Here is an 18,842-nt window from a genome sequence, read left to right on the forward strand (position 1 = left end):
AGGTCTGTTGATTCCTACTACTTCACAGAGGAAATAAAACTCCTCAAAGCAGAATTCCCTCAATTTACTTTTTCCCGTCTTTCAAACTGACCTTCTGTGCTTTGCAGTAGTAATGCTCTCTTAACTATCAAGTCAAAATTCCTCCATCAAAATAAGATTCCCTTGTTAATAGATACTTCCTTTCTTTTCTTAGAAAAGTAGTAGATGACTGTAATTTTAAATATGTGTTGGAACAAATCCTTAGGTACATAGAGATAAGCAAAGATCTGACAGGCAGAAAAAAACATGATATCAGACGTACGTATCATTCTAAATCAGTACTTTTGTATCTATATTAAGACAACATTTAATGAACTGAAAATTCTGCCTGCGTGAAACTAGTCACAATAAAATTAGACTTGGTTTGCTCTTTCATGGAGAACATGTTCCAGATGTTTAAGTGATTCAAGAAAAACCCACGGTATAAAGGCTTTCTTCAATGTTTTCTCACTGGTTCCCAACTAGAATAAAACCTAATGTAATCCTGATATTATTTAAATAGCACATTGTATTGTCCAGCATTAAGTGTGCTTTTTGACATTATAGGTATAGTGTTTAATAATTTAAACACAGATTTATGTGTGTAATATTAAAAACTATAATCTGTGAAATACAGCGAAACCAATGCCACATCTATTTAAATGGCAAAGCACCTGTATTCACCCTTTACAGGGTGAATGTGTTGAGACTGCATTTGGGGAGCCATAATTCTTGTCATGTATACTTCTGGGCACTGACAGCCCACAGCAGTGAGCCATCCTTGGGTGGTACAGAGCTGCTACCAAAACCTAAGTCAAATGCCAAAGTGAAGACGGACATGAGCATTCTCCTGCCTCCTTTTCCTTTTTATCTTTTCTACCATCAGTTATCTCATTTCTTCCACCTTCGTGGGTTTAGTGCCCTCATGATGATTTCTAGCTGACTGAAGTCCTTCAGTCTGCTCAGGCCCATCTAGAGACTTCCCCAAAGTGAACCTTTGCCCCTAGTTATGTTTATCAACTGACCTCTCACCAATCAAAGCTTCCATTGTCAAATATTTTAACAAATATTAAATTTAGGAATTCAGATTAAACTGAACGTTTGGCTTTTTTTCTCTTTCTTTCTTTTTTTTTTTTTTTTTTTTTTGAGACAGAGTCTTGCTGGGTCAACCAGGCTGGAGTGAGTGCCGTGGCACCATCTCAGCTCAGTGCAACCTCCATCTCCTGTGTTCAAGCGATACTCATGCCTCAGCCTCCTGAGTAGCTGGGACTACAGGTGTGCACCACCACACCTGGATAATTTTTCTATTTTTAGCAGAAACGGGGTTTCCCCATGTTAGCCAGGTTGGTCTCAAACTCTGACCTCAGATGATCCACCCATCCTCCGGCTTTGGCCTCCCAAAGTGCTGGGATTACAGGTGTGAGCCACCACACCCAGCCTGGGTTGTTTTCTTAATCTTTAGCGGTTGTTTTGTTCACAACTACTTCGACAATATTTCTTTTTTTTTTTTTTCTTGAAGCAACTTTCTGGAATATTTGGCCTGGTTTTTATAGAAATAACTTTTCTCTTTTTAAACTAAAATTTTTATGATTTAGGAAATCTTTATTAAATTGAGTAATCACAATAGTAACTGGCAACGATAGGTTTGAGAACATTCACACAACTGACAGTTGTAACATATACACAACTAACAAGTCAACTAATGGGAGCAGAAGGTCCACACATACAGGCACCTCCAACATTTATTGAGGCTGTGAGAGGTTCCCATCACTATTGTTTCACAAACAGAATGAAGACTTTGGCTAATTTGGTGAGTCTTAAGCAGACATTAGTTAAGATAACTTCCATTATCATTGCTTGAAAGGAGCAAAAAAAGAAATCACAAGATCTTATGGTAAAGCTTACAGAAGAAAAGTAAATTTTAAAAAGAAAGAAAAAGAGGAAAAGGGAGAGTGTTGAAATTAATTATGAGTACCAAAACTTACTTTTGAATCCCCTTCATCCTCCAAAACATTGATGCAGGATTAAAATGTGTGCCCAGGACTTTGGGGGAGAAAATGAAAATCAAAATATTCTAACAAGAGACATTTGAAAATGTACCTTGTGTCACCTAAAGGGAACTGAAATCTAGATAAGACTTAACGAGGTGGGATAATCAACTTAATGGCTTGAGAATCTTGATTGTAAAGAGAGTTGATTAGCACAAAGGACTCACCCGTAGTATTGAAGGATCCTGCCTGCTGGCTTGCCCTGGCTGCAGAGGTTCCTGTTTATATTTTCCCCTCACATGATATTTATTTGTGGGTACTAGAAATGCACGTTATTATCCAGAAGAGAGTGGTTTCATTTTGTAACCGTTGTCCTTGTCCAAGTTTCCCCCATTGACATTTAAGAAATCTGTTTTCTAACCTTTCTATTATGCAAAACAAAATTGTTATGGATCATTTCCTTTTAAAGATAAGTATTCGTATATATGAATTTAAACAACCTTTCTCCATGGGCACTTCTTCTGATTCTTTTAATCCATGTATTTATTCATAAGGAAATAGAATAATATTTACTATCAACCACTATAAAATTTTCTGAATTTCACACTGACTCCAATGACATTCCACTAACACAAAGTTGAAGAAAGATGAATACATCGCATATGAATTTTTGCATGTGTATGGTCTGAAGGGGCTCTCTTTTGTTTGTTTTCATTAATTTGTAATTCACATACTTTAAAATTCACTCTTTTAAAGTGTACAGTTCAATGGTGTTTAGTATATTCACAAGGTTATACCACCATCACCATTGTTTAATACCAGAACATTTGCATTATCCTCCAAAAGAAATCCCATGATTGCTTAATATAATGTTTTTAATTACCACTTTTTAAAACTTTATGTTCAACAGAGTGATTGTCACAATGTCTTGTATTATCTAAGAACCTTATAACAATGTCTTGTATTATCTAAGTGACTGACACAATGTCTTGGATTATCTAAGAATCTTGTACTCTATACAACACCGCATTTTAGTGATGAAGTATTCAGGTTGATTTGAAAGGATAATGTCATTCTTATTTTCTGAATGTACATCCTTACTCCTTTTATTTGGACTGGGAGAAAATGCAAGCCTCATAAATGAGGTCATTGTAAGCAATGGTTTTATCATTGTAGTGAACCAGACGGAGAAATAACACCTGCCCAGATCAAGCAAGTCAAAACAACACATGTTGTCAACTAAGTGAAACTGTCCTTGTACGCAGACATTATATTACACAAACTGTTCTCCTAAGTGAGGGAATTTGTCCCTTAGAAATTGCTTATTGGAACATTTGGACATCATGCATCATGTTAAATATCCATAAATGCCATCTCAATAGGGTAGATATGATGCATGGTAATATCCTCCCCATATCTGCATAGGGTTCTTCTGCTCAACAGATTGCTGTGATGTATTGCATCAGAGACTTCTGCTCTAGTGCTTCAGAGACAGCTGAGAAGCCTCACGGGAGCCTTCTGAAGTCATTGCTACAAGGACTAAAATACCAGATCAGGAAGCCATTCTTAGGACTTGACAAAATACCCTACTCCCTAAATGAAGCTATTACGACGTGGTTGGTGCAAAGTATGCATGCAGTATTGTATGACTGAATGTATCTTTCTGTTGTGAAAAATAAGGATCCATTTCTGGTTGTGAAATGAGTAGAATTTAGAATCCAGCAACAATATATTTTTTCTGATACTTGGCCAATCCAGAATTTCTTCCAGGAAGCATATAATATAATAGTTAAGAATATGTATTCTAGAGACAGGCAAACCTGCGTATATGTATCCCAGGTTCCTCAATTTTTCCGGTGAGAGCTTGACAAGTTGCAAGTTTTCACCTCTGCAAGTTTGTTTTCTCATGCATAAAATTAGAATTCTCCAACTACTGGCCTCATAGGATTGTTGGGTAGAAACAAAATCTGTTTATGTGTGCATAGAGCTCATTATGGCATTAGGTACCTAGGAAGTGCTCAACAAATAGTAGTTATTATTCATCCATTAGCAAATATCCATTGTTATAATACTACCATAATAGACTGTCTTAGTCTGTTCCAGCTGCTATAATAGAAATCCCATAAACTGGTTAGCTTGTGAAACAATAAAAACTTATTTCTCACTGTTCTGGAGGTTGAAAAGTCCAAGATCAAAATACCAGCAGATTTGATGTCTGGGGAGGGCCCATTCCTCATAGACAGCATCTTCTCCCTGCACCCTCACGTGCTGAGAGGAGCTAGCTAGCTCTCTGAGGTCTAATTTGTAAGGGGACTAATCCCAAAATTCACCTCCCAAAAGTCCCCATCTCCTAATACCATTGCCTTAGGTGTTAGGATTTCTTTTCCTTTTTATTTTTTAGGATTTCAACATAGGGATTTGAGAAGAGACACAGGCATTCAAACCATAGCATAGAGCAAACATTACCGACACTGCACCCTAAAGAGAATAAGATATCTTGTAGTTCCCAGGTATCAGTTCTTTGTGTTAAATATTCTCATCTTCCAATTTGCTTTTGATTATTTCACACAGGCACTTCGAGGAGAAGTTGCACCTCTGAGAGAGAACGTGGGGCACGTGAATGACCTTGCTCGCCAGCTTACCACTTTGGGCATTCAGCTCTCACCATATAACCTCAGCACTCTGGAAGACCTGAACACCAGATGGAAGCTTCTGCAGGTAAGCACATTGGAAACATTGTCCTTTGTTAACGACAAAATAATATATAGATAAAATACAAATAAAATTAGTGAAGAACAATGAAAGTACTTTTTTCATTTAATGTCCATGGTAATATTTGTGAGGATAGGATTAGGATATTTTATATTAGTTTATAATCCCCATCTAAATGTTTTCAAGTTATTAATATTAATTTTGGAAGCTATGGAAAGTTAGACTTCGGTATGTGTCTTAGTCTGTTTAGTGTTGCTGTAAAGGAATACTTGAGGCTGGGTAATTCATAAAGAAAAGGGGTTTATTTGGTTCAATTCTTCAGGCTGTACAAGCATCTGCTTTTGGTGAGGGCCTCAGGCTGCTTCCATTCATGGCAGAAGGCAAAGGGGAGCTGGTGTACAAACATCACATGGTGAGAGAGGAGGAGAAAAAGGGGGAGGAGGTGCCAGTTCTCATGAAAACCTCTAGCGCAAGACCTCAGTCACTACCATGAGAATGGCACCAGGCCATTCATAAGGGATTCACTCCTACAACCCAGACATGTTCCACTAGGCCCACCTCTAACACTGGGGATCATATTTCAACATGAGAATTAGAGGGAATAAACCTCCAAACTCTGTGTAGCAGTATGTCTTACAATAAACAGAAAATAATGCTGAATCATGATGAAAGAAGTGAATTGCCACCATGAAATTCATTTGTACTATTATTGCTTGGATTCTTTTTTTGTTTGTTTTACTTTAAGTTCTGGGGTACATGTGCAGATCTTGCAGGATTGTTACATAGGTACACACATGCCATGGTGGTTTGCTGCCTCCATCCCCCACTACATTAGGTATTCTCCTAATGTTATCCCTCCCCAATCTCCCCACTATCTATCCACAATCTCCCCCTACTATCTCTCCCCTAGCCCCACATCCTGCAACAGATCCCAGTGTGTGATATTCCCCTCCCTGTGTCCATGTGTTCTCATTGTTCAACACCCACTTATGAGTGAGAACATGTGCAGTTTGCTGAGAATGATGGTTTCCAGATTCATCCATGTCCCCGGAAAGGACATGAACTCATCCTTTTTTATGACTGCATAATATTCCATGGTGTATATGTGCCACATTTTCTTTATCCAGTCCATCTGTGATGGGCATTTGGGTTGGTTCCACATCTTTGCTATTGTAAATAGTGCCATAATGAACATATGTGTGCATGTGTCTTTATGATAGATTGATTTATAATCCTTTGTGTATATATCCAGTAATGGGATTGCTGGGTCAAACAGTATTTCTATTTCTAGATCCTTGAGGAATTGTCACACTGTCTTCCACAGTGGTTGAACTAACTTACACTCCCACCAATAGTGTAAAAACATTCCTATTCCTCTCCACCATCTGTGATCTCCAAATTGTTTAAGGATTGCCATTTTAACTGGCATGAGATGGTATCTCAATGTGATTTTGATTTGCATCTCCCCAATGACCAGTGATGATGAGCATTTTTTCATATGTTTGTTGGCCTCGTAAATGTCTTCTTTTGAAACCTAGGTAATACCCTTCAGGACATAGGCATAGGCAAGGATTTCATGACTAAAACACCAAAAGCAATGGCAACAAAAGCCAAAATAGACAAATGAGATCTAATTAAACTTAAGAGCTTCTACAGAGCAAAAGAAACAATCATTAGAGTGAACTGACAACCAACAGAATGGGAAAAAATTTTTGCAAGCTACCCATCTGACAAAGGGCTAATATCAAGAATCTACAAAGAACTAAAACAAATATACAAGAGAAAAACAACCCCATCAAAAAGTGAGCGAAAGATATTTCTTGGATTCTTAAAAACTTATTTCCCTTTGGAATCCTAATTTAAGCAAGAATCAATAGTAAGATATGTCCAAAAGCCATTGAAAGAAAGAGCATCCTATCAGAAACTTACAAATGGAAGTTTTTCATAGGTTTGCGTAATAAATACAGGGAATGTAAGTGTGCTCAAGGTCATACTTAGTAGCTCTGGGACCTGCAGCAAATTACTTAACCTTTCTGAGCTTCAGCCATTCATCTGAAAAAAAACATGGGATAATAAAATTCTCTACAATGTCAGTTTATGATTAGGATGAATAAGTCAAAATAAATGGAAAGTGCTTAGACACGAATGTGCCAAATGATAAACACTCTACAAATTCTAGCTTTTGATGTTATTATTATTATTATTATGGTACACAGGTTTTAGAATCTAATTTATTAGCTGAGAGACCTTGAGGCCACTTAATCTCCGTGGTTGTCTATTTACTCATCTCTAACATGGTTACTATAACATTGAATGAGTTAATTCACGTGGAGTTCCTGCTATGGTACCTGGTGCATAGTAAGAACTCAGAAAATGGTGGTAGTGTTGGGAGAGGTATGTCTATCTGCTCAGTGGAAAGGACACCATGTTATACCTACCGCAAAACCTTAAAATTAGTTTCACTTTAGAATTAGAGAATCATTTCCTCTCCTTTCCAATTTCATAGGATGCAGAAAGTATACTCCTGAGGAAACTGGGTTTGAAAATATTTTGTTTCAACTTTTTAATAAAAATGTAATAAACATGATCACTTCCCTATCGTCACTCCATTTAGGGATGTGATTGAAAGTCCTGTTAAAGAATTTCTAGATCTTTAATAAAAATATGTTGCAAATCCAAGACCTCTTGAGGTCTCACAAATTGAATTTTTGTTGTGATGGATAGACCTGAAATATTTGTATTATAGATTGCTATAAGTGGCATCGACTAAAGCAAGGCAATAGAGTTAAGTGATTATATGCCTTTCTCCATTTACTCCATAGTGGTTGAGTACTATTGAAATCTTATCTGTTTCATCCTTTGTATGTTTTTCATCTTAAGTATAAATAAGGAAAGTAATAAATGTCCAAAGAAAACCAATGGCCACATTAGTCGCATTTAAGTGCTCTAGAATTATATTTTATAATTTCTTTCAGAGAGCAGAATGCCACATTTGCTTTCAGAATGTAGTAAAAGAGTTGTGACAGTGGCATGTAAATTTCCAAATGAGGTCAAAGGATTATGACTAGTAGGAAAAGTTTTTTTAAAAAATCAATGCGAAGTGATCCATTCTAGTTACACTATTTATTTACATGCAAGGTATGAAAAACTATTAATAGCTTAATATGTAGCCATTCTTTACAATGAATAAAAACTTGGTTATAAGTACAGGAAAATACGTATAAGGAGACAGTATGATACAGCAAAAAGAGCACTGCAGTGAATATTGGGAGGTCTAACTTCAAACTTAAGCTCAGCAATTATTTGACCATGTTATTGTGGGAAAGCCATTTAGCCTCTCTCAGCTTTAATTCTCATTTTTAAAATGATGAAATCTATTTTGTCTAAGGTCACATCTAGTTCAATCCTATGATTCTGTCCCTGGATATCTGGGGGAGATATACATTTGACAGAATTTAGTTTAAAGCCAGTGAAGTTGCTTTCTTTATTCATAGTACAAATGTGGCTCGTTGAAATTATATTTCTCTTTGTATAACTTTTAAACTCATCCTCCCTAAACCCACGTATACACAGCCTTCTCCTATTAAACAGTTCAGTTTGTGGTATATGCTCTATTTTGTAGCAAATTTCATGTTTCTATTTTTGAACATGACCTTAAAGATATGCTTACAAAGTTTTTAGCAGAAAGCTGATAAATCCAAGGTTTTGGTGTGCATATAACCGAGTCAGGCTGATCCCATTCTTTTCTTTGATAATAATTCTAACCACTCTGCTACATTATAAATGTGAGTCCTTGTTCAGAAAGAGAAGAAAGCAAGAAATGAGGTTCACATCAAACAATTTTTTCCCATTACTGGAAAAGCAATTCAAATGTCCTGTCGACAATATTTTATATTTAGAACAACATATGTGAGGCTAAAGCATTACCAAGTTCTGTGGCGGGAAGCTTGAGCCCCCCACTATTATGACATCATATTTTTTTAAATAGTAAATGTCAAAAAAGACATTATATTTCTATAAAAGTAAAGAATTTAGTCACAATACTTTGTCAATCTTTTAAACAGTATGTAAAACCCAAGTACAAGTTTATCTTTTCCTCTGTCTGCTAAGACAAAGAAAAATCAAAAAGTAGAGAACTGGCCGGATGTGGTGGCTCATGCCTGTAATCCCAGCACTTTGGGAGGCTGAGGCAGGCGGGTCACTTGAGGTCAGGAGTTCAACACCAGCTTGACCAGCATGGTGAAACCTCATCTCTACTAAAAATACAAAACTTAGCTGGACTTGGTGGCATGGGCCTGTAATCCTAGCTACTTGGGAGGCTGAGGCAGGAGAATCACTTGAACCCAGTAGGCAGAGGTTGCAGTAAGCTGAGATCACACCGCTGCACTCCAGCCTGGGCGACACAGCCAGACTCGGTCTCAAAAAAAGAAAAAAAGTAGACAACTGGTGTAGTAGAAAGCACATATAAAACCTGAGAAGAGAAAAAGAGTCTTAAATTTGGGCAAAGTAGTATAACAGAAAGATTAGAATTGCATACTATCAGACTGTGTCTACTTGATATCAGAATATCCCGGGTTTAGTTGCATTATTCATTCATTTAATTTTCAAGGAAAGCCATGCTGGTTTTTTAGCTTTCTGTAACATCTGTCAAAATGGTGAAACCAGCTAAGAAATGTGACCACCAACAATGGAGTCAGACCCAGTCACAATTTCCCTATGTATAGAAACATAATATATAGAGTTCCAAATTTTCTTTGAATCTTCTAATATAAATGTAAGAGACATTGGTTTGCCTGTTTGAAATTTTCTGTGGGAATGAAGTCCTATTTTCTTCCTCAGAGTAGATACATTGGTATGCATGTTACTATTTGACCATTTGATGGTGTTTGTGGTGTAGGAAACCATCACTCCTTGCAGTTACAAAAAGTTGTCATGTACAGTCTCTCATCTAAAAATCACAACCTTGTGATTTTGTATTATGATTATAATTACATATTATCATTATTCCCTTTTTCGTGTAAGGAAACCAAGACTTAGAAACATGAAGTACCACAATCACAGTCACGTAACTTGTATCAGTCAAGATCTGGGTCAGTTGTTTTGAACTGCAATTCCCATGCTCTTTTTACCTCCTCTTATCAAAGTTCTGTTAAGTTTGGACTTAACAAAGCAATACCAGCTGGGCTTGATGGCTCACGCCTGTAATCTCAGCACTTTGGGAGGCCGAGGCAGGTGGATCACTTGAGGTCAGGAGTTGGAGACCAGCCTGGCCAGCATATAGTGAAACCCTGTCACTCCTTAAAATACGAAAATTAGCTGGGCATGGTGGCACACTCCTGAAGACCCAGCTACTTCGGAAGCTGAGGCGGAAGAATCACTTCAACCCGGGAGGCAGAGGTTGCAGTGAGCCAAGATCGTGCCACTGCACTCCAGCCTGGGCAACAGAGCAAGACTCCACATCTCAAAAGGAGAAAAAAAAAGAGCAATACTTTAAAGCTGTTTTGAACAATACAGGTATAAAATACTTCACTTTTTTACATATATCTTCTTTTTAAAAGTGATTCTCAGATATATTAACTTTTAAATATTCCTTTTGTAAACCAATGGATTAATGAGCCCAGTTCCGTGTACCCCCTTAAAAATCACACTTGTTTCAAATATAAAATTTTAAAGCATTATATTCCTCATTGCCTTTAGAACTCAGCAAGTGTACTAAAATCAACCAAAAGTGATTTTAGTGAATCAATTCTTAAAGCCAAACTAATGCTGATATTTGATGGAGTAGAAATAAATATCTAAACCAGCTAAGAAAAAAGTTAAAATTATGATAAGCCCTTCTAATTTTGAAATAGTACACACACTGAGTAGTGTAGTCAATCTCTTTATTCACCAAGCTCAAGTAGTATATAAAGGAATATTATACCATTTTTCTTCATTCATGAGTAAACTCACAAATAGCACAAAAGCTGCAAAAACACTTTAGCATAAGGAGTATGTGCTCTATTGACTGTAGGAACTTATGGAATGTAAACACCTTTAAAAATATGAATTATATGAAGGCGTTTCCAGATATGGGATTCTTGACATATGTCAAAGAACAGTATCATAAATTATGTATGTTTTTTAAAGGTTTCCTAAGATTCTTCCAAAGTCCTGTACACATCATTACACTCCATCCGTATAACTCTGTGGTAACGTGCTGTCACAGGGATCTAGAGCCTCGTCTTTTACAAACTTAATTCCTTCTTTCATCTCTTCCTTCTTTCATTCAATCAGCACTTATTGAGCATTGTAGAAGACATTGTAATTATCCTATTTGGTGCAAGGACATACTAAACAAAACTCCCTTTACTGCTTATGGTATATTACGTAAAGCTTTAAAGATGGGTTCTCTTTTATCACTTCCATAATGGCCCCACCTCTCGTCCCTTCTCAGTGTTATAAACCAGAAATATACATACTATCATAGCACTGATACTATAAAAGCAGTACCGATTATTACCTCTGGCTTACAAATTTTTCAATAATTTCTTATTGGAAACTTGATCTATATAGTCATATTAGTAAGCTTTGTGAGAGGATATGATAAGATCATAGCTAACCTATAGGAATATTTCTGTGGCTTCATTTTTTAAAAACTGAACATTTTTTTTTCAAACAACAATTTTTACATCAGAGCCGTTTATATTCTTTACTTTGGTGTGACAGGATTTTCTAAGCAGATCTTTTATCTCTATCTATGTATGTTTGTTCTTACCATCATTGAGCACAGGATTTAATCCTTTAAATGTGTTCATAGATTTTGAACATTTTCCTCATATCTTTCTTTTTTTAATGATCCTGCACTAATCATTTTGCATTATGGGGTCACTTCTGGACAGACAGCCTAGCCATCTGCTCTTACAAATAATGTTGGCCTATCACTAACTGGGGATGAGGAGAAGACATCTACCAGTATCTTTCTAGCATGTCCTTCTTTGGCTTTTTCTTTCTTTAAGAAGACCTGAAATGATTCAGCTTGTGGTTCTACCATAGAACTCAGGAGAAAATGACAAGTATGAAGCCATTCTCCAAGTAAACATGTTTTCCTACATTAGTGGTTCTCAAATTTTAACAAGTGTCAAATTCACCTGGAAGGCTAATTAAAACACAGATGGCTGGGCTCCACATCCCAAATTTCTGATTCAGTAGATCTGGGGTGGAGCTTGAGAATCTGCATCTCTAACAAACTTCCACGTGAGGCTGATGCTGCTGAATCACGGACCACACTTTGAGAACCCCTGTTCTACATTAAGTATTTTTCAGGTACAGACAAATTTAAAAGTCAAATATATATATATGACTTCTGTAAGACACAGTTAAGGGTTTAGACTCTGATTGGGGAAATTAAGTGTAATACCATGCCAAAGCTCTGTGTTGGAGGACTGTTCAAGTGGTACAGAATCATGGAGACCCAAGCACTTAACTTTTCTATGAGGCAGAAAAAGAAGGATACAGGGAAACTTGGATTTACATTTACTGTATCTCAAATCACATGGTATAGAACTGTGCTGTCCGATATGGTGGCTACATATGGCCATTGAGCCTTTCAGTGTAGCCAGTCTAAAATGAGATGTGTTGTAAGTGTAATATATACATCAGGATGCAAAGACTTAGTACCGAAAACAGAATGTAAAATATCTCATTATTTTTATATTGATTACATGTTGAAATGATAGTATTTTATGTGTTTGCTTAGGTAAAATGTCATAATGAATTTTGCTCATTTATTATGATTATTGAAACTTGATTATTTTTCTCGAAAATGAATGAAGTGAGCCTGTTGCTTCAGCTAAAACAATGGACAGTGTTTCTGCATAATTTTTACATGTGCCTACTAGAACATTTAAAATTGTACATGTAGCCACTTGTATTTCTATTGGATAGTATTGGCCTAAAAGTAGTTTTCAAAACCTAGCATGAGTAAGAATCACCTGCAAAGCTTGTTAAACCAACCCACCCCCAGAAATTTAGTAGCGGGTGCAGTGTGCAATATTGCTTTTCTATCATGCTCCCAGGAGATGCTGTCTCTCTGTAACCACATATAGAAATTCATTCCCAAACTACAGATCATAGAGTTTTACAGAGAGGTGTAAAAATATTTTTTTGCATCAAGCATTGTCTGTAGCTTGAATTCAAAATTGTTTTGCCCATATACCACTAGTTTTCATAAGTAAAGCAGTTGTGTTACAAAACATACAGATTTTTATCAGCTCATCACCTTCTCTCAATTAGCAGATACTAAGTAGTACTTTTCTTATGTGACAATTCTCAGGTTTTTGGAATATTAATGAGAAATACATAAGGTTAAAAAATTAGAAAGTACCACTCACAAAATATTGCAGTAAGATGTAGGAAAAACTGCTCTAACATATTCTAAACTATAGGTTACTCTTATATAAATATTTCAACTATAATATCTCCTTTGATGTGCCCACTGGCCAGAGTTTTGTAAAAGCTGAAGGTAAAGGAAATAAAAAGAACAAAGAAGAAAGAAGAATGTGTTTGTTTTTGAAAAGGTTAGGTCACAGAAGGATTTGTTGGTATTAGGAATAGAATGACCCGTGAAAAAAGGACAATTAAGTTCCAGGAAAACATGTTTTCAGTAAGGAGAGAATAATCATTTATGCTTAACCTCAACTCTGTTAGGGAAAAAAAAGGATGTGAACAAAACCCTTGAAAGAATTGAAGAAGGGGAGTATACATTTAATACTCAGGCTGATGACCACCCTTAGAGCATACTGAGGTCAAAGTGTACTGTCAAGCTTAAGAACATTTGGTTTTCAATGTTTGTATAACTAATTGTACTTTATTCAAGAGGAATGATATAGAACTTGCTCAGGTAACCCTGAAAATAATGTGGCCCAGATATTCCAGAGTCTGTCCTTCTCACCCTAGGAGAAGAATAGTCTGGTTTTCAAGGGAATTCTCTATTTTTTTTAAAGGCATAAGGGACTACGGAGGGGGGGGGAATGAATGATGTACAGAATGTGATGAAAAAAATTCTATGAAGTACAAAATGGGAATGAAGCCATCAGGAGTCAAAGAAATATTTATGAGTTTAAGAGAATGAAAAGCATATTATTTTTGTCAGATATTTTAGAAAGTGAACCCAAATCATTGTGAAGTATTAATTAGGTTACTTGATTGCTTGATCTTTATATACTATTTAATTTCTAATTTGTTTTAATCAGGAACTATTTTTGCTAGTTCTAAGGCTAGCTATTACAGTAATCCATGTAAGTGTGTTTATTATTGTTTTAAAAAATGGAATGTGTTCCTGGTAAATGTGTTTAAATAGCAAAATTTATTTATTCATGCATGCATTTATTTTAGTTTCCCGAGATCTCTAATTCCTACTAGAAACATGTATCTGGTTCCAGGCATTTAAAATTGCCAAGACGGTCATGTTTTCTTGTCCTTCTCCTTCATTCTGCAGCTGACATTTGCCCTTGCCTCCAATTTCTCACTGCTTTATTCTTTGTTCTTGTAAGTGTTCTTGTTTCTCCAGGCTGACCTCTCTCCTTCCCTGGAGTTTGACCCTGCCCCACCCTTTCTTCTGCATCTGTTTGCACTGGTTGTTTTCTTCATTGCCTTTCCCACTGTCCTGCTGTGTGTGAAACACTCCCAGCAGCTGCTCCCAGTTCCCATGCTACGTCATGCCCAGCATTCAAAGAGCCGCTGTTCTACCATGGCCGCCAGTAAGGCTCCCTACTCCTCCTTTACAGCACATTCCACTAGAAAGTAGAAAGAATCCCCTTTCAGGCCACATGAAAAGCTGCATGTTAAAGCCAACTCCATAAAGAAGAATGGAAACTAGCGTATGAAATTCAAAAATGCTGCTTTTAAACGTGAATACCACAAAGTGAATTTCAAATTACTATGGTTTATCTTAATACTTCTTTATTTGTATAAATTCTTTAATGTCCTTAATATAATGATCACTGTGATATAAGTTGTCCTTTCCCTTAATATATTAATTTACTAAAGTAGATGGGAGTGTAGAAATACAATAAATTAGAAAATAATTATTGTATTAGAAATACAGCCTTTATACATAATTTTACTTTATTCAGACAATCAATGTGGTTGTATGATATAAATTTGAGAATATTTTACTGAGCATTATGCTTACTAGATTAATAGCGAGAACTTATCTAGCACTTACTGTATGCTATACCCTATTCTAAGTGCTTTTGCATGTGCTAATGCTTTTAAGCCTCACGTAACCCAATGAGGGAGGTACTATTTTTATCCTCATTTTACAGATGAGAAAAATGAGGAGCCCAAGGGTTAAGTGACTTGCCTGTGGTCATATATCAGGTAAGTGAGGGAGCCAGGATTTGAACACAAGCAGCCCACCTGAGGAATCTGTCAGAACTCCTAACTATGCAGTACCACTCCTCTGATAAAAAGTTGAATTGACATGACAACTTTTCCTCTTCATTTATGATTTGAGCCTTTAAACAAAAAGAACCACATCTTCTCACATTTATTAATTTGTCAGGAATGACCTGGATCATGAGTTGAGGAACTACAGATTTAAAGTAGGAGGTTTATATGAATTTCAGACCACAATCTCAAGAATTGACTGTTTAACCAGCACCTGAATCATTCACAGATTAAAAACTAGAACCACTCTTCTGCAGGCCCAGGAGGGTTTAATCATCAAACTCTTGCTGAAGTGAACAGAAATACTCCTTTGTTCAATCATTCATTCAATTCATTCAATAACTATATTTTTCTGGTATCTGCTCTTTACCAAACTCTGTTTGAAATGACAGGGAGACAGTCATAGACAGACCTTCTCTGCACTCATGGAGGTTAGAGTTTCTTAGGAAGATAGACATAAACTTTTTCAGTCTCATAAAATAACTACAAATGTGTCAGGAAATAAAATACAAGACACTACCAGAATATATAGTAAGGACCTAAACACGTGTGTGTGTGCACGCGCGCATGCGTGCGCGCATGTGCTGGGGTAAGGGTGGGAGGCAGGAAAGGGGGATCAAGAAGCCCTTCCAATAAAAGTGACCTTTGACCAAAATCTAAAGGATGAAGACAAGCTGAGTGACTTTCTATTCATCTATATCTTTTGTTTTAAATGGCCTGAAGCCTGGGACTAACTAAACAGAGTTGTAAAATTCCAGTATGTAAATTGAATAACTAGGGATCATTTGAAGTAATGGACTGCAGAGTTAATGTATAATTAAGTCACATCTAGGGAAGATTTCCCATCATTATCACAGACAGCATCGTGTTTGCTTTCTTCACAGCACTTATGAAAATCTATAGCTCTGTGTTTGGTGGCTTGTTTAATGAAAGTCTATCTCCCCTATCTGAATGTGAGCTCCATAAGGACAGAGGCCCTGAATACCATATATCCTGACACTTGGCAGTGTCTTTCATATAGTAAGCATTCTATAAATGTCTCAAATAGATGAATGCATAAAACTAAGTTAAAATGTTATTGAAAACTATAAAAATAAGCAGAAAGTTATACCAGAGGGGAAAAAATTAAGGAAAATCACTATAATTTCTGAAGACATAGTACTTACATCTAAATGTCTGGCTTCATAAGGTTAACAAATACTTAAATAATTTTGTAAAAATCCCAAGAAAAAAATATAATTGGCCAGGCATGGTGGCTCAGGCCTGTGATCCTAGCACTTTGGGAGGTCAAGGTGGGTGGATCACCTGACTGGGAGTTTGAGACCAACCTGGCCAACATGGAGAAACACCGTCTCTACTAAAAATACAAAAAATTAGTCAGGCGTGGTGGCACAAGCCTGTAATCCCAGGTACTCGGGAGGCTGAGGCAGGAGAACCACTTGAACCCAGGGAGCAGAGGTTGCAGTGAGCCAAGATCATGCCAGTGCACTCCAGCCTGGGCAAGAGAGCAAGGCTGTCTCAAGAAAAAAGAAAAGAAAAGAAAAAAAAAGAACCACCATTTGACCTAGCACTTCCATTACTTGGTATGTACCCAAAGGAAAATAAATTGTTCTACCAAAAAGACACATGCGCTCATATATTTATTGCAGCACTATTCAAAATAGCGAAGACATGAAGTCAACCTAGGTGCTCATCAATGGTGGATTGGATAAAGAAAATGTGGCACATCTACACCATGGAATACTACACAGCTATGAAAAAGAAGGAAATCATGTCCTCTATAGCAACATAGATGAAACTGGAGACCAATTTATCCTAAGCGAATTAAAGCAGAAACAGAGAACCAAATCATGCATTTGCTCACTTATAAGGAGGAGCTGACCTTTGTGTAGGCATGGATGTAAAGTTGGGAATGACAGACACTGGTGACTACCAGATGAGGGAGGGAGAGTGTGAAAAAGCTACCTATTGAGTGCTATGCTCACTACCTGGGTGATAGATTCAACTCTATTCCAACCCTCAGTATCATGCAGTATAAAATGAAAGTTGAAATTTTTAAAAATAAAATATCAAATCATAAAAAAATAAATAATAAGGGCCCAGTGTGGTGGCTCATGCCTGTAATCCCAGCACTTTAGGAGGCCAAGGGGGCGGATCACAAGGTCAGGAGATTGAGACCATCCTGGCCAACATGGTGAAACCCTGTCTCTACTAAAAGTACAAAAATTAGCTTGGCATGGTGGTACATGCCTATAGTCCCAGCTACTCGGGAGGCTGAGGCAGAAGAATTGCTTGAACCCGGGAGCTGGAGGTTGCAGTGAGCCGAGATCACGCCACTGTGATCCAGCCTGGTAATTTGTCTCAAAAAAATAATTAATTGAGGAAAAATAAACAAATAATAAAACAACTGAATCTACTGATATGTTTCATTGCTTTTTAAATATCCACTTTGAGTTACTGAATATTTTAATATTTGTAATTTTACATTTCAGCACAGGAAGTCTAGAAATTCAACCCTTGATTTTACAGAGACACCACATGATAGTTCATAGTTCACACAGCTAGTTAATTGTGGAGCTAGAACCAAAAACTTGCTCTCTGTGTCTCTCACATACCTTTCCGCTTTATTCTAAAAAAAGCATTTTTCAGTCTAAATGTACTATATTCTAAGATTTTTAAAAGGAATTACTTATCCAAATCCCACCTGTCTTGCAAGGTCCATGTGAAGCAATGAGATAAGGTCTGTGAAAGTGCTTCAAAACTATTAAATGTTATAAAAATGTTAAGTTGTATTATTAGAACTACAGTTCATCTCTGTGAAACCTTCCTAAACTTTCTCACTTTTCTGAACTTGATTACACAGCATATTTTCTAATCTATTTGTTCTTCCTTTATAAGAAAAATTTAATCCTTTCTGCCCTGCTGGGTTGTAAGAAAAAGGACTCTCTTCTTTTCTATAATCTATTGATATTTTATTGTATTACACATCTAATGGGTTCCCCATAAATACGTGTCGGATAGAATTGAACCAAACTTCTTTCTAGACGTGTGAAAAAAATCCTGATCTTTAAAAAGAAAGGGTACTTTCAGAGATTATATATAGAACCTCTTGGTATTCTGTATTTGCAATGAAAATATTTTAATTTGTGTTATACTCAACAGTTGCATCATATCTGCATCTTTTTGCTAAAATTGAACCAGCTTCTAGTTTAATATAATAATTTCTAGCAACAGCTGGCAGGAAAAAAATATGAGAGCATAGTCATGAACTTCAGATTCTACTCCCCTTGCTTTTGGCATTCCATTCCTCTGATTTATAGCTTACATTTCTTTATTATCTCAGTTTGATTTAGCATTTCTAAATATTCACCTCTGTTTCCATCCATGAATATTTACTGAATTTCCTTTTAATATACTATCATCTTTTTGTAACAGAGAAAACTCAAGTGTCGGTGGATTATTAATATAAATGGCACTTAGGAAATACAAAAAGACCATGACTTCCTTCAAACAAGTCAGGACCCCCAATTCTCAGCTCTGGCATTCCCATTGGACACTTAAACTGTATGGACAATCAAGTTGCCCATGTGGCTACAGCTTTTGTGGCTGTGCTGTACTTGGGAATTTTAACGTTACCCTCTTTGAATTAGGTCCTTCACTGATCATGCATCTCAAAGTATTTTAGTGCCACAT

The 18,842-nt window shown here is 36.5% G+C and overlaps 1 protein-coding gene across 12 annotated transcripts in view; it reads left to right on the plus strand.

Moving 5' to 3' along the window:
• The window catches only part of DMD (dystrophin), a 2,277,745-nt gene that overhangs the window by 1,925,020 nt on the left and 333,883 nt on the right, over positions 1-18,842 (plus strand). For all 12 annotated transcript variants that reach the window (XM_064364425.1, XM_064364424.1, XM_064364427.1 and 9 more), the window contains one exon: positions 4,578-4,724. In XM_064364425.1, the coding sequence (XP_064220495.1) occupies positions 4,578-4,724 (147 nt within the window). The remainder of the gene's footprint in view (positions 1-4,577; positions 4,725-18,842) is intronic.

The sequence above is a fragment of the Aotus nancymaae genome, unplaced genomic scaffold (assembly GCF_030222135.1).
Source record: "Aotus nancymaae isolate 86718 unplaced genomic scaffold, 86718_ANA_hifiasm-v0.15.2.pri h1tg000058l, whole genome shotgun sequence".
NCBI classification, from domain to species: domain Eukaryota; kingdom Metazoa; phylum Chordata; class Mammalia; order Primates; family Aotidae; genus Aotus; species Aotus nancymaae.